Here is a 23,778-nt window from a genome sequence, read left to right on the forward strand (position 1 = left end):
GTCTGCCACCCAAGTTGAAAAATTTGAACTTTGGCATCAATTTGCGCTGCGTTAACCAATCAGGAGCCTGCTAGGAGTCACTCATTCAACATGGAGGAACGACTGATGCTGTCAGTGAGCAGTCAGCCGGAGCTATATGACAAAAGTTCATATTTCTATAGAGACAGGAATAAAAAGGACCTATATATATAAAACATATTAATAGATTAATTGAATAAAGGCCAAAGATAAGAAACATTTCGTTTTACCCCAAACTAATTATATTTTATCTTGAACCACTAAAGAGACATCAGAGCCAGCGGCAAATGTCAGAAGGTCTAGCCGAGGTGAGGCTGCTCTCGGCGGATACATGAGGACTGAGCTCCCACTGATTGCATGGAGCTCGTCTCCGAAATCGGCGAAGCACATTTTTTTAAATAGACGCTGTCTTTATAAACAAACCGCATATTTGAGTTTAAAACAACTACATTCCCGTGATACACGCGTTAAGCGCGAATGGTGCTTTTTGTTGAGTTAAAAAATTTGAACTTTGGCGTCAATTCGCGCCGCGTTAACCAATCAGGAGCCTGCTAGGAGTCACTCATTCCACTCAGCTGGCAGAAGCCCCCCCCCATGACACGAATTCGCGTCTGTTGTGAAGTTAATTTCACGTGCGAATGAAGCGAATTTCACGCGCGAATTAAGCAAATGATCTCAAAATGTTCAAACTAGGGATGTCCCGATCAGGTTTTTTTGCCCTCGAGTCCGAGTCAGAGTCATTTGATTTTGAGTATCTGCCAATACCGAGTCCCGATCCGATACTTCTATAATACATAAAAAAAGAATAAAGAAGAGTGAAAAAACAGATCCAGGATGTTCAATAAATTACATTTGGAAATATATTCAAATATAAAACACCTATTTAAAATAGGCTAGTAAAAATATTTCAAAATTTTACTGTTTTGCTTTACTTTTGATCAAATAAATGCAGGCTTGGTGAACAGAAGAGACTTCTTTAAAAAAACATTAACAAGCTTACTGTTCAAAAACTTCTGACTGGTAGTATAGGCAATTAAAATTTTTCTCTTATTTCCTAGCTTTTAATTGGCTTAGAAATCTATAAATGCTGGACAATAACAAATAATAATGATTTGTTTATATACTACAAACACTGTTTATCACATATTAAGGCAGAATAGTTTCTATACTGTAATATATGCTATGTCAATTAGCACTGCATTGTTCATATACTTTATTTATCACCTGCTGGAGATGACTTGAAAAACAATTTATTGTCTTGTTCGTATATTAATGTCTTCGTGTTTGCATAAGTTTCTGTTATCCTGTGAAAACCACAGTGATAGCTGGACGCTTTTGTCCATATTAGGAGTTTCCTGATATGACTATCAGCGTGAGAGTGCGCTCCGGCTTCTAGTATGAATGAAACACACACTGCTTGAGAGTTTAGCGCTCTGTGATGTTCATCTCGCTGTATTCTGGGTCCGAATGAAATATCAGGTCATGCACAGACTATCCTGTTTCTTTGAGTTTGAATCTATATTTATTCACACCATCTCTTGAAAACAAAGTGATGTCATGCCGCACACGTTGCTGTTTCTGTGTGGAGTCAAAAGGGTCTAACTCTATGCCACCGCATAACTAAAGATGTGTTAAAAAATAAGGAGAATATATATCCGAGTCCTGATCGGGAGGTAACATCCGATTTCGATCGAGTCTGAAACCACGCGATCGGGCCCGATTTCCGATCACGAGATCGGATCTGGACATCCCTAGTTCAAACAGCAAATTGGACGCAGTAGACGCAAATTTGAAGCTCTATTCACATTTGGTTCGATATTTGACCAATGTTTTGATAAAACATTGTTGCAGTGACAGTTATTTAGTAATTTATGTCAGGAGTTTATTTATTTGTTTATTTATTTGGATCCCAATTAGCTTCCACAATGTGGTTGCTAGTCTTCCTGGGGCCTATAAAAGTGCTGAAACGCATGTACAGTTAAAATACACAAATATAACATACATAAATATAACTTACATATAACATAACCACATGTATACATTTATCCACATTTACACATTCACACACATACAACATTTGAGAATGTCAGTACCTATAACAGTCACAAATTAACTGGTGTAATACTATTAATAATAATCTGTTTTAAAGTCTTCTTAAAATGACATATGTTGGATATATGCCTTGTTCTTAAGTCCAGTTTATTCCAAGCAGATGACGATCTAACTAAAACTGTTATTGTCATACAATTGGACCTTGCAGATGGAACCACTAACACACCTGAGCTCACCTGACGCGTAACATGTCCGTGACAATACCCACTAAAAACCAATTTATCTACAAAAGATTTTGGATTGTTTTTAAATAGAGCATTGTGCATATAACAGAGAAGACTTATATTAAGTTTGTCCTCCACCTTTAGCCAGCCCAAACAGGTATGCATTTTATCCACACTAGAGCCTAAAGAGCAACCAAGGGCTACTCTTGCGGCTCGGTTCTGAACGATTTGTAATTTTTTCAGATGTCCCTGTGCAGCACTGGACTAAATTACTGAGCAGTACCCCAGATGTGACAGAACTAAAGACTGGACAACTGTTTTCATAACTAATGGTGGACAATATACTGAACATCTCTGGGAAAAAGCAATGCCTTTGGCCATTTTAGACACAATGTGGTCAATCTGATCAGCCCAAGAGAGCTGACTATCCAGCTTCACACCCAAAGTTTTAGTCTGACTCACCTGCTCTACCACAGCTGTATCAATAATTAGATTTAAGTTGCAAGGCTTGCCAATCATACATTTAGTACCAAATACTATACATTTAGTTTTAGATATATTGAGAGCTAATTTATTAAGTTTTATCATTTTGTCAAGTATTACCAATTTGTAATGGCATTAAGTTCATTCTGCAAGGTACAACTTGTCAGTTATTGTAGGTGATGCATAAAACATTGTAGCATCATCTGCATACAGTACAACATCTGCTCTTGAAACAGCATGTGACAAATCATTGACAAACACAGAAAACAACAATGGACCCAAACAGCTGCCCTGAGGAATACCACATGACAACTGCTTACAATCAGAAAAGCTCCTGTTGAAAAATACCCGCTGACTTCTACCAGAGAGATAACTGCATATCAAGGACACAGACTGATGTGAAAACCCATAGCACTTAAGCTTAGACAGTAAAATGTCATGGTCAATAACATCAAAAGCTGCTGTGAAATCCAGCAGCACAGCACCCACGAGCTTTTTGTCATCCATAAAAGTTAGCTACTGGTCTACCATTTGTACCAATGCAGTGTTAGTGGAGTGTCCTGGCTTATAAGCATGCTGTGAATTGGAGAGCAAATTATTTGATACAAAGTACTGCATCATTTGATTAAAAAGTAACTTTTCAAATATTTTGCTCAATATAGGTAGAATGTTAATTGGTCTACAATTTGATTCAGTGAGACCTAATCTATCATCTTTCACTAAAGGTATAATTTTAGACTGCTTCCAAATTTCTGGAAACACCCCACTTATCACAGATCTATTAAAAATGTGAATAATAGGCTTGCATAAGATATTAGCAACAGTTTTAAAAATTTTGCCATCCAAGTGATCTATACCTGCAGTTTTTTCCTCCGGGAGAGAGAGCAACATCTTTTCAACATTTTCCTCTTTAACTGTACCAAATGTCAATGAACAAGAACAAGATTTATTCCTCATAATGTTCTTCACATTACTACAAGGTGAATCCTTAGGGTATGATAACATACTAGATCTTAAATTTGCAGTTTTCTTTATTAAAAAGTCATTCAAATGATTTGCTATATCCAAAGGTTTAGTGATTATTTCTGCTGCTGTTTCCAAATACATATTAGAACATTTTGGTTTTTTACACATTATTTCATTTATAACTTTCCACAATTCCTTGCTATTATTTGATGAGTTACTAATCTTTTGGCTAAAATATATTTTCTTTTTTAATTTATTTAACTTTGTCACTTTATTTCTCAACTTACAATAATACCTTTCATCCATATCACTTTTAGATTTTAGAGTTTCAGCTTTGGCATTATCCCTTTCCCTCATTATAGATTTTAGCTTGGCATCTAACCAAGGAGTATTATTGCTTTTTATCGACCTTTTTCTAATTGGTGCATGTTTGTCAACTATTTTCACAAACCTATCCATAAAAATACGTAAAGAAGCATTAACATCCTCCTCGTCAAAAAAAAAAAACGCCGACCAAGTGGACATTTCAACATCTTCCACAAACGCATTAGGATCGAACGTTTTATAAGACCTACGATAGACAATCCTTGCACCAAATTTGGGCAATTTAGTTTTCTTTGTTGTGATGATTAAATTATGATCACTGCATCCTACTCCAACTGAGATGATATGTGAACACAACTCATACACATTTGTAAAAATGTGGTCAATGCATGTTGATTTAAATTTACCATTCAAAGAAATTATTGTGGGTTGTGTAACAATCTTCTTAAGGTTAGATCTTCTTAAGGTTAGATTTAGGTCATCTTTCTACGTAAATAACATTTCTTTGAAAACCAATCATTGTTGAAATCCCCCAAAAGAAATATATCTTTGGTTTGACCAGATGCCTTCTCAATGTTATCACATATCTTTTCCAAGTAATCTACATTTGAACTGGGAGGTTGGTAACAGCAGCCTAATAAAATGTGTTTGTTAAACTGAATATTTAACTGTAACCATATCATTTTAATATCGCTGCCCATCAAATCTTCCCTTGGAGTGACTGCAATATTTTCACTAATATAGAATGCAACACCCCCACCATTTTGATTTCTATCTTTTCTAAATAGTCTGTACCCCTCAACAGCTAGCTGTGAATTATCAAAACTGCGGTCTAAGTGTGTTTCTGATAAGGCCAATACATGAATCCCATTGGAACAGATGTTTATAATTTCATGAACCTTATTTCTGAGACTACAAATGTTCAAATGAGCTAAAACTAAAACTTTCTTAGGCAAGTTTTAAAGTAAATTTGTCATATTAATAAGATTAAAACATCAAAACAAAAAAAACCAGGATAAGAATCTAAATAAAGGTCATGAGCAGTTATTCAGATGCTTGCTTTTGTCCATTTGCCGGCCAAATTATAAGCTTATCATACCTTAAGATGGCTGTTTCACCTTTCTCTCTTGCCTCATTCGGTTTTGGCAGCAATTCACGTCTCCTCTGCTGCACCAAATCAGAAAAGTCTTCATTGATATAAATGTTTGTACCCTTTAATTTCTTGGTGGAGGAAAGGATCCGAAAGGTCTTTCAATCTAAGAAGCTTCACAACAATTTTTCTTGGCTTTCTTCCCTCATGGAATTGGCCAATCCGGTGGACCCTTTCCATCTCAATTGTAGAACTATCCAGACCCAAATTATTAGACAGCATTTGTTGAATCTTCATTTCTAATCCACTGATTGTTTCGCCTTTTTCCTCCGCGATCCCATCAATTAGTAGATTAGATCTCCTTAACTGATTTTCAATGTGATCCAGCTTCTCAAACATATCCTCCAATTTCTGCTTTGATTTTAAAATGCTGCTATCAAATGATCTAATTTTTATGTCAATGTAATTCTTCTTAGCTTTCATCTCATCCATGATGCCTTGTGTGAACTGCAGACTAGTTTTTAGTTCTTTTACATCTCTAATCACACCATCCAACCTTTTCACATTTCCATCCATAATGATTTGAATGAAGCTCTTGAAGTTGTCCTGTTGTTGTTTTAACATTTCCTTATAAAATTCTCTCTGCTGATCCATCATGTGGGTCAACACACCCATAGTTACAACGGTATCACCCTCTGATGGTTGTTTACTACCTTTGGGAGGCATGATTCCACAATCTTACCAAGATGTACTGAGATAGGAGTGGCTGGCCCACCAAGCCCATAAGCCTCTCAAACAGTTGAAACGATGAAAACAGTCCAATTCACTCGCCGCACAAGTCCAGTATTCAAAATGTGAAGACTAAAATTGAAGTCTAATTTTTTTTTAAAAAGTATATGTGTATGCATGTTTCTATGTTTAAATGTAATTTCATAAAGTCAGGGTCAGTCTGGTTTCCACTGTCACTTCTGGGTCTTCCTCTGGGACAACGGCCAGGGTTTTTTGGCCGACTGGGTCTCTGAGTTTAGGTTAGAGGAGGTTATGAATGAAGCTGGAGTTTCTCAGCGTCTGGAGAGCATCAGTGCAGAGGATCATTTCATAAAGTTAAAGACATTAATAATAACAGCTCAGAAGTCACTTTCAGACAGCAGCGAGTGTTTGAAATAACTTCTGTTTGAGATCTGATGTGGATTATGATCACCTAACAAGGCTGAAATATTTATAAGAGATAGACTATGCACACTAGCCATTAACATTACCATAGTAAACATGGTAAGACCGCTTGAAGAAATCAGAGTCAGCTTCTCATTCAGACGATCACAATAGTGTATTATTTAGTGTAGTGTATAGTAACATGTTTTATCGGTCCTAACTCATCTACGCTCCATGTCAATCTTTAACAAAGCATGCAAACAAACGTCTGCTTTTATCATGTTTGTTTTGTGATCACGTCATCGAAGTATTATAGTCCTTTCCCAGCTAGAAATGCTACGTTCCCAGGACGTTCTCAGAACGTCCCCACTGGTGTCAAGGACGTCGCCTAGTAACGTTCCGGGAACGTTTGGAGACGGTCATGATGTGGAGTTCTTTAAAGGGTCGGGGGACGTTATTTTGCGGACCTTCACAGAACATTCAGGACGTTATCGGAACGTTTAGGGGACCATGTTATATTTGCAAATGTGATGTTCCCAGAACGTTCTCAGAACGTCCCCACTGGTGTCAAGGACGTCGCCTAGTAACGTTCCGGGAACGTTCGTAGACGGTCATGATGTGGAGTTCTTTAAAGGGTCGGGGGACGTTATTTTGAGGACCTTCACAGAACATTCAGGACGTTATGTGAACGTTTTCAGAACGTCCCCACTGGTCTCAAGGACCTGTAGGGAACCAAACTAGAATTTTACTGCAAAAAACACTTGTTCTTTCAGAACTTTAAATAGGAATAAGCATGCACGTTTAACACATTCAAAGATAAAATCAGTCATTTATTTTGTGTGAACAAAAACAGATTATAAATAAATTATATATTACATAAATTATATATATATATATTATACACACACACAAATATTAGGAAACAGTAATAACAACAAGAACACATATTTATATTCATTTTATGTTGCGTAAATGGTGAACAACAAATAACAAAAACAATAATTTATATTAAATATATACTGTGTGTGTGTGTGTGTGTGTGTGTATCAGTCACTGTCTCCATCCTCAGGAGGTGCCCGAAGTTCTTCTTCCGCTGCCTGAAAAAATTAACATTATATTTACCAATCACTTCAATGACTTTTTAATTACTTTTAACTCCACTTTGTTTATAAGTACCGGTACTAAGTAAATAAATCAAAACAGTTATGTTATTCTAGAGAATAGAGAGAGAGAGAGAGAGAGAGCTCTCATTGAATAAAACAACTTACAGGTGTTGCGACCAACTTGACACGGTGAGGTGCATGTTTGAGGGTTTCCCCTATACATGTATCAATTTCCTTTTCTGTGTGTTTCGGAAATTGTTTGGCACAAGCACCTAGAAGAGAAAAAAAAATGTAACAAAATAAATGTGAAAAGTCTCAGGGCTCAAAACTATGCTGAAAAGTTTTTACAAGAACAATAGTCACAGCTCCACCGAACAAAAATTGAAAAAAGAGACACTTAAACATTTAAAATGGACCATTATTATGACGTTATTGTTATACATTTTTAAATATGTAGACTAGGCTATTATAGGTATTTTTATAGTTTGGATTATTTTATATTTTTATTTTATATTTGTTATAATATCCCATTAGTCCTAATAGATGCGATTTCAACTATTTCTGTAGTACTTTTATAAAGAACACCGCTTTTTCACATAACGCAGTGAAGCAGCCCTGCACGAGAGAATAATTGATTCTATAATAAGAACTGATCAACCGATTCAGCACCATCGCCTCGGACAGCACCGGGGAACGGCGCGATGTGGAAATAATATTGCTGATGACGCAATTGCCCTGCTCCCTCCAAAATGGATACAAATGCATATTCTACAAGGGGGTTAAAATAATCTAAATAAATATATGACGATTATCACTATTGACATAAAATGTGAAAATAAATTAAAAGTGTTACGCCATATTACAGTAGGCAGTTATGACATGCAAAATATGAATTTTTATTTAAGCGTTGAGCATTATAAACAATCAGACACGAATCTGATGAGCTCATGTTGCAATAACCAATCATATGAGTTTAGATAAGAGTTAAGAAAAAAAACTGCTGGTTTGCGGGAGCTTTTGCCGCGTTCACGCCAGTGCCGCTCACCTCAGACAGAGACAGACACAATCTGGATTTCACTGAATTCACTCGTGGAAAACTGTATATGTAAGTGAGATATTAATTTATAATCCTATTGTTTTTTTCATGCTACTAAAATAACGACTTGATTTTGTAATCGGAAAAACTAATTAACTAATTCATAAATGGGTCTTGTGATAGTCTACAATAATTTGTATTTGTAATATTGCAAATGTTTTTGTGTTTTCGTGAAATTAAATATAAGCATAGGCCTATATGGTGTAGTTTACAGCTAGAGTCCTGCACGGGTTCGGGTACCTGTAGGTTTTTGCTCAAACGGATGAAAAATATCCACCTGTGTCGGATACGGGTGCAGGTCGGGTCGGACACGGGGGAAACATGGGTTTAAAACAATCACATGCAAACGTAATGCATATTTTTAGGAACACATCTATAAAAATATGCCTGTATTTCAAGTTGATAAAATAATTTTTAATAAAACAATTTAAAATCCATATCAGTTTATTTGTGTCCACGCGCCACGCCCTCCCAGGAATCTATAACGTTAACTATACTTCCACTTTTAAAAATTCATCATAACCGCGCGCGCGATCTGCTTGCAGTCGTCGAGATGGATTCTGAGGAGTTTAAGAAAAGAATAGCTAGTGGAGGAGTTTGTAAAGTTGTCGACAATACGTCATCAAAAATCAAGTCCGATATGTGGGAGAAATTTGGAGTTAACTGAAGAAAATATTGTGAACGGCTTATTTGCTGCATGCATTTTCGTGTTCGGAAATGTGGAACTTCATTGCTGAGGAAGCACAGATAACTGGTTAAGTGAGGAAGTTCATTAAATAACTTCATATTCATATTTTCTCACAATATTTTGTCACCTATATCACAATGCATCTGTTATTTTATTTTTTAAATTCTCATATTTACATTTACATTTATTTGTTTAGTTTATTTTAATAAAGTTTTGACATCCAAAAGTACACTTTATGAGCAATATGAATAAGTGAATAAGTAAAACTAAAACCATATGAAACATTTATGATTATTAGTGATGAAAACAGTTGTGCTTCTTCACATTTTTGTGTTTTTCAGGGTTATTTGATAAATGAAAGAAAAAAAAGCAGCATTTATTTGAAATGTAAATCTTAACTCTCTTTTCTGGCCAATTTAATGCATCCTTGCTGAATAAAATGATTTTTTTTTTTTTTTTACTTGTTTTTTTTTTCGTTTAGAAGTCAAAAACGAGAAAACAAATTATTTGAAGGTACATGGACAGTACAGACATTTTTCTGTTTATCATTTGCTCTTTAAAAAGTTGCATGATGAAGTGAAAAGAAGAGAGAAGTTTTGAAAAGCATACTTAAAACAATATGGTGGAGGGCTGTCCCAATGAAGGTCAGTTTTCCTTTTCGGCCTTTCAGGCTGTAATTTGACCAGGCCTCATTGGTGGCTATTTTCCGAAGGATTCTCCTCACAGCGTCTCCAATGTTGCTACCTCCCATCAGGCTCAAAAACTGTATCTATGCAACATATAAAGATAAATAAAGCAATTGTTAGTATTGCAATGCCACATGGAGCAGGGTAACTGCTGACACACAAGCAAATGCGAGAGGTGTATGTATTTAATTCTGATAATTCAGCCTACATGCACACAGATCTACATTTTGAACTTAAAAATGTCACTTTTGTGACAAAAAGGTTACTGACCCCTGTGCTATATCAACATACCATCCTTTTTTTCCCTTCTGGGCCCTCAAGTTTTAATAGGAAAGCTTGCAGCTCCTGCAATGTTTTGCAGGGCCTCTCAATGGTCTCCTGTGGTGGTGTTGTGATGGTTGCCGGACCAGGACGATTCTGTTGAATAGCCTGGATCAGACGCTCAATAGAATTGGAAATATCTGTTGACATTCTCTCAATTGCGAGGAGCATCCGCTGCTCAGATTGTTCGATGAGATGCTGGAAATCTGAAAAATTTAGATGGGTGAGATGATGATGATGATGGAAGGGGGGGTTCATCTTGACATTTAGTTATTTGCTTAGTATTCAGGCATATGTGTGGTACTTCAAGAAATAAAATATAGACATTGGCATGACTGTATTGCCAGATGCAATAGCTGGTCTAATTTGGATAGTAAGTCAAGTCATCTTCATTTATATAGCACTTTTAACGATGCAGATTGTTTAAAAGCAGCTTTACAGAGATGAATGTATAATTTAAGGTAACAGAGATTGAGATTAGAAAATGCAGCCATAATCTTAATTTACTGAAGATTAAAAAAAAACCATTTATCTTAACAAATGAATAGAATATCAACATTAAAAATGCATACCATGAAAAGTATTATTAGCTGAAAGATTTGGAAGGGATGGCTCATCTTCCTCAGGTGAGTGAGCTGTGATGTCAGTAGGTGGTTTGTCTAAAAACAGACATTGAAAGCATGCGATAAACTCAGTTCAGGGGAGTTGAGTACTTTTACACAAAATGCCATGACAAAAAATACCAACCTACAACTCACACAATATAAGACACTCCAACCAAATTCAAAACTTTTTTAAAATAGGATTTCCATTAGAAATTTGTTTGTACTGTATTTCACACAAAATAGCTTCTTCCCGTCAGCTGGCAATGCACTTATTTTGCCTGTTCACTAATTGACGCTGACGCACCACCATCAAATCAACACAACACAAGAAATTACACCAAAAGTTAAATCTGTTACTTACAACTTGGAGGCTTTGGGAGGCTTGATGGCTTCTGAGAGGATGTTGACATTTTTCTCCTTTTTTTGGTAGGAATCTCACATTCTCCTATTCATTCAGGATGAAACAGTTTATATATAGTTTAGTTTTATAGAGTAGTTTTCTCTGTAATCATGGCATGATTTTTATACATAAACAGTGGACTAATGCATGACAAAAAGCAATCGCATATGTTTACCTTCACTCTCGGTCCAGTATTTTGATGGTACTTTTTTTTTCCGCTCTTTTAGCACCTCTTCTTCTGTGTCCACGTTTGAACTTTCTACAGCTTTTTTGGCTCGTTCTCTGGCTGTCTTATAGTTGTCTAAGGACAGAGTAAATTTGAGTTGTCTTTTTAGTTTTTGTAATCATTTTACTGTGTAAAGGCAGTGTACTTTCATATGACTATATATTTATTCAGTTTTCTCACCAGTCTCGGAGAGTATTCTTATTTTGTGCCGCTTCCAGAGCTCCTTATCTGGCCTTTGGGAGGCCTTTGCCATGGCAGCAGCGTTTCTACGGGGCCAGTAGCAAATCAGAACCTAAAACATTTCAGGGAATATGTTATTTCCGGTATTACGTGTGTGTGTGTGTGTGTGTGCGCATGTACCCTTACCCCATTCACCTCCTCTACCCATAATGCAGGCGCCACAGCAATTGCATTTTCTTGTTCAAAAATAACTATGTAAAATCCAACCTACATTACAAACAGAAGAACAGACACTCCTTAGAAAAGACGGTCAATATTCAGTATATGAAATCTAAGTTAAGACATTAAAGCAATGACAGAAAAAAAATAATACTAACTATGTACATATTTCCATATTTCATTAATCAAGGTCATGAAGGAGAGAAAAGACAACTTTGCGGCCATGCCCATCCTCAAGGATCATTGCCCTTCCTTGCAAGTTTGCCTTGTCCAGTATCTCCATCTTAGATGGACCACATACATAGGCTCCATAGAACATCGAGTCACATGGCTGGTAAAGGTACGACGTTAAGTGCGAGAATACTCTACATAAGAGCTTTCCGGAGTTGGTCCTCTCCAGAACTTCACAGCAGGATGTTGGGCTAACAATGTAAACATTATTAGGATGTTTCAATTGTATTGGTTTCTCTTCACTTGTTTGTATAGGAATCTGTGAACGTTCTTGGAGCCGTTTTGCTGCTTGGACTAGAACATGGTTTCCTGATCTAACCATCTTCTTCAGCTGGTGCATGTAGCTCTCAAACGCAAAGGCACTACATTTGTCTGAATTCAGTGGCCTTCCACCTCTCCAATTCCTCCAGACTGCGTGGCTTCCTGGCAAAAATATGGGGTATGTCATTTCTCAAGTTCCTTAGCCTCTGATTGACCTCCCTCAGCTGAGCCGGCGATAGTCGATGCCCCGACTTGCCCTGTGACCATAGTAGGAGCATTTTTCTCATCACTCCCAGGCAGCACTGGTGCATGTAGTCAGCAGGGAAAGACTTGATCATGTCAATTTGGAGATTGCTGAAAGGGGACACAGCATTTTCGTGATGATGTTCTGGTTGGTGTTGCTCTCTAAATGAGACATCGTTCCTCAAAGTGAGGTCATGCACTTGTTGGTAAGTGATGCGCCCCTCCCAGTTGCCTTTTTGGGTGCATTTGTCACAGCCATAGTAACCTGAGAATTGTTTGATGCACTTCAGCATGGCTTTTGCTGGTGCATCACAGGTAATGCATCTCAATCTTACATTGAGTGTTGTTTCTCCCCATGCAAAGCCATTCATTAGAATCATTTTCAGTTCATCTGATATGACTTTAATGAAGTCCAGTGATTTGGGCTTGGTCTCAGTGAGGGCAATGGTCAAAGGAAATGTGCTTGCTGGTTTTAGATGTACTGTGCAGAGTACAGGCCAGAAAGATTTACCAGTGCTCTTAAAGAGTGGCAGTCCATCTACATTGAGGGAAATCTCAAGCTCAGTGATGTCTTTTGCATAATTGTAGGGATACCGATTCAAGCACATGATTAATTGTTCAGTCACTCCTAATTTAATGCATTCCACACCAGACACCATTTGGCTTTCAACAGGATCCGTTTTTAATAATGTTTTAGTAGTAGATGGCAGGTGTTTATGCCCGTGATTCCTGAGAATTTTGAGCAGTTTTTCTGCAGCATTGTGCTTGATATTATATTCATTGATCCACCTCTTTAACTCCTCTTCTAAATTTTCAGTGGGCATATCAATGTTGGCAGTATTCTGAAAAAACTCTCCATCCATGTCACTACTGGAATATTCAAGAACCATATTCTCTGTGTCTTCTGCCATTGTATGTTGTAGTGATGTGACTGCACTGATGTCAGTATTGACAAACGACATTTCATTGCTGTCACTATTAGATTCTCCAGTCATTGCATTTTTTAGGCCTGGGTTCCAGATTGGCATAGTGTCCCTGGGATTGTGTGCTTCATTGTTTAGCACAGTACTAGGACCAGCTGCGTTAATGTGCACATTTCTCATTTTCCGTTGTACCCTCTGCCATAGTCGTTTGTATTCTCTTTTCCTAGCTTCTGCAGGCATCCAGTTGTGTGACACAGCTATGTGTTTTTTTCTCTGCAAATGTGTACACGCATGTTATTTAAGTAAAAAAACCTAAAGATCGTAAATTTTTAGGCAAATACAGTGATCTTTCACGCCACATTATAAGGTGAAAAACATCTTGATATAACATTGAACTTATCACATTGCTGTGAAATCGATCCCTTTTCTGGCATGTCAGCAATATGCTGTAAATTTGAAAACCTTTTTTGCAAGACAAGCCTACCTTCTGAGATGACATCATGGTAATCTGTCTGTAGGGCAGGGTCTGGAAAGCACAGAAAAGAGACAAAGTGAATTGAAATCACATATACGTCGACGTGGGACAATTTTATTTACACTTGTTACTTCAAAGGATACAGATGATATTAGATACAATGCCTGAATTGTGAATTGCCTAACCGGTTGTGCATTAAAGTGTAATTTCTATAATTATTACTATAATTATTATTATTATTATTTTATTTTTATTTTATTTTGTTTGTGTGTTTTGTATTTATGTATTTATAGTTTGTTCTGGTTTTGTTATGTTTTGTTAAACATGGACCTTTATTTTCACCAAAAAGGCTTATTTCTTCTTTTTTTCCCTGCTTATTTCTAGGCTCTTTTTTTAAATGCAAGCGCAAACTGGGTGCTGGCTGTTTGGCCAGAATAAGCTCGAAGTCGTGCACCTCTGGAAGCGGAGTTTCGTGCAAAGTTACAAAAAATGCCGTGCACACATTTGCGCGAAATGGGGTCTCGCGCCCACTGTGATGACGGCACCGTCGCGCTCGTGCGGAGGTTGAGGGACGCGCGCGCTCACAGCCAAGCCTGTGAGAAGGCGCGTTAATTTTCAAATAAAGTATAATTTACAAAAATGATATTAATTGTATTCATAATTTATTTTAAAGTAGCTAATGTTAACATGACAGACCCTAAAAAATTAATGAGCTTATCTGAAAAGGATAAGCTACTTCTTTAGACCAAATGACATCACGTAAACATAACGGTATTTAACGACAAATAACGGCGATGACAGTGCGGACCAGTGGTATAAAGTTAAAGAAAAAGACGGAAAAACAGTTTGTCTGAGTAAATGTGGTACATTTATTACTGGAAAAGAAAGTCCGTCAATTTTATGACAATTTATTCAATTTCTTGTGGAAACGGCCGTTTTACCATGAGAAAATTTCGCTCAAAAGCTAACGTTACTGTCCTTATAATTCCATATTATTATTATTTATATCATGTAACGTACATTATATGTCATTTTGTTTTTGTGTTTTTAATTTAAATAGAATGGTTAATTAGAAGAATTACCTCAGAGAAACTGACAGTTGGGATGTCCAGTTGGGATGTCCACTGAGTGAGTGAGGTGTGAGTACGCTGTGTGTGAGCGCGATGGTCACAGACCCCAGCTTATATACCCGCTGCCAGATTTAGAATTTGTGACCTATATAGGTGTTAAACGTTTTTTATTTTATAAAAAAAATATGTATATTTATATAATGATATATTGCGTTATAATACTAATAATTACGTTATATTATGTAATGGATAATGTGAAAAATAATAATAAAGAAAATAATAAAGAAAATAGCCATTTCCGTCTAGATACCTGCGTCCATAGCAACACTTTGTTTTTCATGGCAACGGTGTGTTATACTTAGCAGCGCCTGTTATCAAGAAATAATACATTAGAATTCAAATATATAAATTAAATGAGTATAAATTAATATATATACATATAATTTAGTATTATTTACTAATAAATAATTCATATTATAATAATTGTAATTTAGTATTATTTTTACAATTTATTTAAAAATGTTTATGTGCAAATAAACCCAATAGGTCATATTTCCCGGTTGTAAAATTGTCGTGTTTTATTCGTCTAATAGATAGGCGAACATTTCTCATGAAAAATCGTTCATTATTGTAATGTATAAGATTATAAACGTCTTACCTGTTTCTTCTTCTCAGATGTGCAGAACCTGACTCATCCCATTGATTTTTTTCTTCATGGTAAAAAATAAATAAATAAGTCTTCTCCCAGAATGAGGTTCAAGCAGCTGCTTTCCTTTTGTATGTATATATATATATTTATATATTTATTTATTTATTATTATTTTATTTTTTTTCATTACCTAGATACATATAGGCCTATTATAATTATACAACATACAAAAACCAGTGGCGGATACAGAACGTCATTAATAGGTGGGCCTGGTGAATATACAGAGGGGCCTCGGGTTTTTTAATCTTATACACCTGATTCCCGGGCTCTGTATTATAGAGCTTTCACACTGCGCGCGGATGCGGTCCAGCGATCCGTTCCATGTGCGGTGCAGTGCAGAGATCGTTTCCGCACCGAGTCTATTTCTGATGTGCTGCACGCGCTGAATTTAAAGTGACAGGCTGACGGTGCATGGTTCGTGATCAAAATGAACACAGATTGACATGAAAATATAATAATCTCACCATAAATGCGTTTAATTAAATAAAATGTAGTAATCTCACCATAAATGCATTTAATTTATTTATACTCTTTTACACAGTCATGTTTTTTTTACTTTAGGACCGGGGTAAAGCAAGGAAAAATAAATTTACTTCAACAAGGCAACATAATGAACAACTCTCGTCTCATTCATGGTGGAGGTGAAAAAACAATTTCTTTGTGACATGCAATATTTATTGTATTAAAACTTAAATGCAAAAGAAAAGGCATGTTAGTCGGCTGTTTTTGTCAATTTTAAGATTTGAAATGTTTGCGATTTTGCGAAGTACTACATGGTTAAATATTTTACCACTTGTTTGAGCAACTTAATATATAAATCTATATAAGTAGCGCTGAATACGTTGTTTAAATTGTGTTAAAACGTCTATTAAAGAGTGTATATGTACAAAGAGAATCGCAATGCTGACAATCCTTTTTTTTTACTTTTTTAATAAAAGTTTCTGATAACTTCTGGATTTGAAATACAAATAGTGAGTATGTGTTTGTGGTAGCCTACAGTCGTGGATCAGTCACGCACTGCACACGGAGTATGTGTGTTTCACAGTGTAACAGTAGTGTTACGCCACTTTTAAGTCAGTGCGCGCACGGAGAGCGTGTGGCCAGCCCGTGCAGAAAACAAATTCACAAGAGAACCAGCTGTGTTGCATGATAGCATCACTGGACTGACACGTGATATGCCGACATATTTTTATTTTGTAGCTATTTTTCGTAGCTACTTTACTTAAATGTCCTCATGAAACTATTAAAATTAAATTATTTATTAATTTGTTATTATTAAAATTTAAAAAATTAATTGTTTTTATTAATCTGATTGGGTGGGCCACCAGTCAATCTGCCCACCCAGGCCCACCCATATATCCGCGCCTGACAAAAACTAGCCAAAACACATCTAACAGAACAAAAGTTTATTTATTTATACAACATTAACGTGCTTTTTAAATTAACGAAATGTAATATTCATCTTTATAGAAGATACAGTACAATAGCCTACAACAATCTGCAAACTTCATATTCATAGCAGATTTAAAACAGTCCTTTTTGTGGTGGTTTATTTTGCTAAAGTTTTCTTGATATTGTGAGTTTACACAAATAAAAGCTTTAAATAATGTATTATTCTTATGACCAAAAATTGAGTATTTTAAGTTGTTTACACTGTTGACAGGAAAAAAATGCAAGCGACTGCATGGCCGCTTCCATGCCCTGCAGTGCGCGCGCTCCCCACTCCGCACATAAAGAAAGGACGATGCACCAGCAGCAGTGGCTCACAGTTGAATTGGGCTGCAGCTCTCCCTTCTGAATACAGTCAGCCGCGGGTGTGGCAGAAAAATTGAACTGCATCACTTATGCATCGCTTATTTTCACGTTGCCTTGATCTATGACATTGTATTGTTTTGTATGTCTATTTGTTAATAAGGGATTTATGGACACATCAAGGATTTTAGATCTGTAGAGTAAAAGCCATAGTTTTTATTTTGAAGTAACAAATATCAAATCCTACCCACAAAATTAGCAGAGAGGACCTAATAAATTGGCTAGCATGTTAGTGTTATTATTTAACAAATAAGTTTAATACTTATTGTATTATTATTTAATATTTTCATTAATTAGATGTAGATTTAATACATCTTTGCGTTCATTAATTTGTCATATTTTTAACGTTGTTGTGTGACCATATAATAACCACATTGGGAACGTTATTATATGACCAACAGAGGACCATGCGAGAACGTTCTGTTAACATCCCGAATGTCCTCTTTGTAACGTTGTTGTGTGACCATATAATAACCAATATCGAACGTCCCCCTAAAGTAATAACGGGAACGTTATTATGTGACCAACAGAGAACCGTATGGGAACGTTCTGTTCACGTCCCGAATGTCCTCTTTGTAACGTTGTTTCATGACCATATAACAACCAGTATGGAACGTTCCCCTAAAGTCACTTTGGGAACGTTATTATATGACCAACAGAGGACCATGCGAGAACGTTCTGTTAACGTCTCAAATGTCCTCTCTGTAACGTTTGCTATGTGACCATAAAATGCCCCAAATAGAACGTCCCCCTAAAGTCATTTAAGGAACCTTGAACTGCAGCACTTTCATAACCAAAAGAGGACGTTCCAAGAACGTACCTAATGTTCTGTAAAGGTTCGGAACTTTCGTTACCTTTAGACAACTTTTAGGGAACGTTGCACAAGGTCACGAGAACGTCCCCTCCTACGTGGGTTATCACAAAACTGTGTTTAAAACAATTAAAATTAATGAATGCTAACATGTTTTCTATGAAGTGCAACACACACACACCTCTGATACAGTCTCAGTAAAAAGTAGTCTGGGGTTTCATGACCCTTTAAAAACTAACTTCCCATCACCCTCACTGACCGTTACCAGTGATGCGCGGGTCTGGACGATTAATCGAAAAAAATAATCAAAACCGAAAATCATAACCTCTAACCGACGTAATTTTCCCATGTCAGTTATTTCGGTTTTTTAATCCTGTTAACACTTCCCCCTTAAAAGCACACTAGCGTGTGTGTAGCCACATGACTCTGTCCCGTCCGTTCAGTGGCATAAAAGCAAAACACGGAGATTTAACGCCGGATAAACACATAGTGATGATGGCGCGTGAGCGGTGAGCCTTGCGTCTTCACTAAACTTTGTCAGTTGTATTTGTTTTATGGTTTGGACATTCAAGCGATTAGATGAACGGATGTGTATTCTTCGAGCTCCCATGTTCGCGCAGCTGCAGTGTGGCACGAACACTCATATAAACAGTAGCTATGAAGATCGCGCGCACAGAAGAACACATAAACTAGTTGTCAGCGCTGTCCTGTGATTTATCACTAAAGTAGCTTAGAATCTCAAAACGTATTATAGCATGTTTGTGTGCAGCGCACATGAAGCACAAGCGCGTGCACAGAGAGCAGCGGTCGCGCTGCGGGTTCCCGGTTTGTGTCCGTTCTCGGACTGTTCTGTGTATTTTAGCTGTAGAAAAGGTTGTTCCGAGTCGAAACTACGATACAGTAAACTACATCAGTATATCATCATAAACGCAGCCGTTTTTGTCTTACGTGAACATAAACAGATGAGAAAGAAAACACACATGAACAGTATTTCTGCTTTTAAAAGTAGTCATTTCATTTCAGTAGTCATATTTTTCAAATCTGTGAGGCACAAGCTGAGTTTCGGTGCCCTCCAGTTCACATCAATGCAAGTGATCGTTCCAGCACCTCATTACATTGTCTGCTATATATTTGCTTCTTATTTATTAAATATGGGCAACTGATTGATAAAATATCTTTTCTCTTTTTCTCAATGTAGGTTAAGATGCTGTGATTTGACAGATGAAGGTTGTTCTGCTGTGACTTCATGAACATAACGTGTCTGATTCATTGTGTTTTCTCTTTCTGTCTTCAGTCTGTGTGGATGCAGTATTACAGAGAAACAGTGTCTCATCCTGACTTCAGCTCTGAAATCAAACCCATCACACCTGAGAGAACTGAACCTGAGCTGGAATCAACTACTAGGAGACTCTGGAGTGAAACACCTCAGTGATCTACTGATGAACACACAATTCAAGCTGGAGAAACTAGAGTTAGTATCATTATACTCTACAGCAGTTACAGTCAGATTAAAGATTACTGTTTACTTTCAGGAAAAGAGAAAGATGTGACGTGTGGCCAAATATAGTGTCCCATACTCTGAACATGTGCTCTGCATTTAACACACACACACACACAGTGAACACACGCACACACAGTGAACACACACACACACACACACACAGTGAACACACGCACACTCTCTCACACACACACACACACACACACACGCACACACAGTGAACACACACACACACAGACACAGTGAACACACGCACACTCTCTCTCACACACACACACACACACACACAGTGAACACACACACAAACAGTGAACACACAGACACACACTCTCACACACACTCTCACACACACTCTCACACACACACACACACTCACACACACACACACACACACACACACACACTCACACACACACACACACACACTCACACACACACACACACCCCTGCGGCGCTGAGGAACATTTGGGGTTCAGTTCTTGCTCGAGGGTCTCATCTCAGTCAATCACCGGAGATCACAGTAATCAGTTCATTAATGGACCAAATTATTATTTTTGTATTCACTCAGACATGTACAGTAAAGAATGACAATAGCAAAAAAAAGTTACAAATGTCTTTAGGTAAATTGTAATTCAGAAACAGAATTTTCTTGATTTCTCACATTTAAACTCAATTTTCACATTTAATGTTATTTTAAGTAGTTCTGTAGTTCATCCTGTGTCTACTTTGTTCATCTTTTTTCTTCTGTTTTTCTTTATGGTCATATAATAAGGTTTTTGGCAATGTTTTATTAATTATTGCAGTGTATGGTGTTAACACATGATGAATTACTCACACATGAACATAACGTGTCTGATTCATTGTTTTCTCTTTCTGTCTTCAGTCTGTGTGAATGCAGTATTACAGAGAAACAGTGTCTCATCCTGACTTCAGCTCTGAAATCAAACCCATCACACCTGAGAGAACTGAACCTGAGTCTGAATGAACTACTAGGAGACTCTGGAGTGAAACACCTCAGTGATCTACTGATGAACACACAATTGAAGCTGGAGAAACTAGAGTTAGTATCATTATACTCTACAGCAGTTACAGTCAGACTGATTTATCAGGATACATAATTATTTCCAAAAATGAATGTATCCTTCTGATCTTTAATGAAAATAACTATCACTTTCTCTCATAAACACATCTCTTCTCTCGTCTGATGATGTGAAGGAGGGAAAACCTGTCAGTCTCATGAGATCACAGCAATAGCAAACAATTATCAGCTTTTCATCTAAAATGAATTCCTGACCTGCAGTAAAAAAAAAAAAGCTGTTTCACTCAGGCATGAATTACAATAAGAACGAAATATGATCAGAAAATTTATTTGTTGACTGTAAACTACAATCTTAAAATTTCTTGAAGTAAATTTTGATTTATGAACAGAGTTTTCTTGATTTGTTGCATTTTAAACTCTATGTTTACATTTTTAATGTTATTGTGCTTCTATAGTTGATCCTGAATCTTAATTACATTACAAATCACAAACCTTTTTTTTTTTTTTTTTGGTCTGACTAAAGATTCTCCAGATTTGAAATGTAACTAGTATCCTCAAATCCTGTTTTGTTTTTGTTTTAGTTTATGGCTGTTTAATGATTTATTTACTTATATTTTTTTCAGGTTTTATTTATTGTAGTGTATGGTGTTAACACATGATGAATTACTCAGACATGAACATAACGTGTCTGATTCATTGTGTTTTCTCTTTCTGTCTTCAGTCTGTGTGAATGCAGTATTACAGAGAAACAGTGTCTCATCCTGACTTCAGCTCTGAAATCAAACCCATCACACCTGAGAGAACTGAACCTGAGCAGGAATAAACTACTAGGAGACTCTGGAGTGAAACACCTCAGTGATCTACTGATGAACACACAATTCAAGCTGGAGAAACTAGAGTTAGTATCATTATACTCTACAGCAGTTACAGTCAGATTGATTTATCAGGATACATAATATATTTCCAAAAATGAATGTACCCTTGTGATCTTTAATGAAAATAACTATCACTTTCTCTCATAAACACATCTCTTCTCTCGTCTGATGATGTGAAGGAGGGAAAAGGTTTTTCCTGGGTCAAAATTGGTCTTCGGTGGTGGCTGGCCGACATGGTCATCCACACACAGCAAAGAGTACCCTAGATCCACAAGCCCAATATTGACAATAAATGTTACATTTAAAATAAATTTAAAAAAAAAACAGTTTTTTTTATACTATTTATTCATAAAAAAACGATCACTGTCATCCTTTCTTGCCCTCTTCGCAAAAAAAGCTGTGATTTTTCCACGACTGGCTTTCATAGTTTAAACAGATAAAATCCTTTTTTTGATAGACCTGATAATTATTTTAGTATAATCATATTAATTAAAAACGTAGCGTTAAATGGTGTAATAGTGTAATTTTTTCCATATAAAATTGAATAAAATTAGCAGCTAGCTAGCAACAGCTAGCTTTGTGCTTTGATCTATTTTCATCTCACTCCAGTCTAACGTTAAACTAAATGATTTTATAGGTAATTTACTACACATTGTCATAGGCCTATACATACTGTGGATTATTAAGGCTAAATTTGACTAAACACTCTTGCTAAATGGGGTAAGCACACTTACTTTCTCATTTCAGATCTGTATGTTCTTTTAAGAAGTAATGAATCGGCTCAAATGAGTCATTAGGTCGCGAATCGGACTTTAGCCGACGTGTTGTGTGGGAATCCTGGCTGTTAGGACATCACGAAAGATTTGTCAACGCACACACACAAAACACAGAACTGGATAGATTTTTTTAGAAGAGTGTGGAGAAGCGCTGTGCTCGTTCTCTCAGTCACTCCGTCAGTAGCCTGCTTCACTCACAAAACCCAGTGTATGGTGTTAACACATGATGAATTACTCACACATGAACATAACGTGTCTGATTCATTGTGTTTTCTCTTTCTGTCTTCAGTCTGTATGAATGCAGTATTACAGAGAAACAGTGTCTCATCCTGACTTCAGCTCTGAAATCAAACCCATCACACCTGAGAGAACTGAACCTGAGCTGGAATCAAATAAAAAACACAGGAGTGAATCACTTATGTGACGTACTGAAGGATTCACGCTGTAAACTGGAGAGATTGAGGTCAGTAACATTCACAGACAAGAATCAAAATGATGAAAATCACTTTGTTTAACTCTTATGTGCTGTTCAAGGTCTTTTCAGACCCCAAATGATGATTGCTGAAATAAAAACTAATGTTCCCTTTATCTAAATGACATGAGACTTTGTACGGTTGTCACTTGGTAGATCTACAAACAGAAAATTAAACTGGATTGATATCTGGTTGTGTGTTACTGTTAATAAAGTCACTCTCTGGAGACCCACATTGAATGAGGAAATGATCAAATCAATACTTTTTCTTCTTAATTTATCAAATAAAATAAATAAATCCACCACAATTCAGATCACAAAATACACAAAAATGAAGTGGCAACCCTTCCACATGTTCACAGTACACACACACACACACACACACACACACACACACACACACACACACACAAAAACAAACACCCATAGATATTAATGGAGACTATAAAATGTTGATTTTGTTGTTGCATAATTTGTCAAAAATGTCTGAAGAGGTGACACCCAGTACTTTTCATTCATTTTTCTAAATATATAAAAAAAATAACATAAATACTTAACCTACACGAATGTGTAGTTAAAACATTAATAAACCGAGTAAAATTACCTTTCAGACCTCAAACAGTTTTTTTTTTTTTGTCACAAAATGTCCTTTGGTCCCTGTGTTCTCTGGAGAGCCCAAACAGTACGAGAGTCGTCCCCAAACGAACAGCACATAAGAGTTCAACAAAACACTTTATACTCAATATC

The 23,778-nt window shown here is 36.6% G+C and overlaps 2 protein-coding genes across 2 annotated transcripts in view; one reads left to right on the plus strand and one right to left on the minus strand.

Annotated features, from left to right (window-relative positions):
- Positions 1–7,332: 7,332 nt before the first annotated feature.
- LOC132159541 (uncharacterized) lies at positions 7,333–12,053 on the minus strand. Its single transcript, XM_059569085.1, has 10 exons — positions 11,999–12,053; positions 11,801–11,881; positions 11,615–11,726; positions 11,384–11,509; positions 11,170–11,253; positions 10,776–10,862; positions 10,174–10,409; positions 9,806–9,965; positions 7,578–7,684; positions 7,333–7,406 (listed from the first exon to the last, which is right to left on the minus strand). Exons 1-10 carry the CDS (start codon positions 12,026–12,028, stop codon positions 7,356–7,358), a joined length of 1,074 nt encoding a protein of 357 aa, XP_059425068.1. The 5' UTR covers positions 12,029–12,053; the 3' UTR covers positions 7,333–7,355.
- A 7,509-nt stretch (positions 12,054–19,562) lies between these two features.
- The window catches only part of LOC132159318 (ribonuclease inhibitor-like), a 4,479-nt gene continuing 263 nt past the window's right edge, over positions 19,563–23,778 (plus strand). Inside the window, exons 1-4 of the mRNA XM_059568833.1 lie at positions 19,563–19,839; positions 20,753–20,929; positions 21,630–21,806; positions 22,849–23,022. Of these exons, the coding sequence (XP_059424816.1) occupies positions 19,808–19,839; positions 20,753–20,929; positions 21,630–21,806; positions 22,849–23,022 (560 nt within the window). The 5' untranslated portion in view covers positions 19,563–19,807. The remainder of the gene's footprint in view (positions 19,840–20,752; positions 20,930–21,629; positions 21,807–22,848; positions 23,023–23,778) is intronic.

This window comes from Carassius carassius, chromosome 16 (assembly GCF_963082965.1).
Source record: "Carassius carassius chromosome 16, fCarCar2.1, whole genome shotgun sequence".
In the NCBI taxonomy this organism is placed as follows: domain Eukaryota; kingdom Metazoa; phylum Chordata; class Actinopteri; order Cypriniformes; family Cyprinidae; genus Carassius; species Carassius carassius.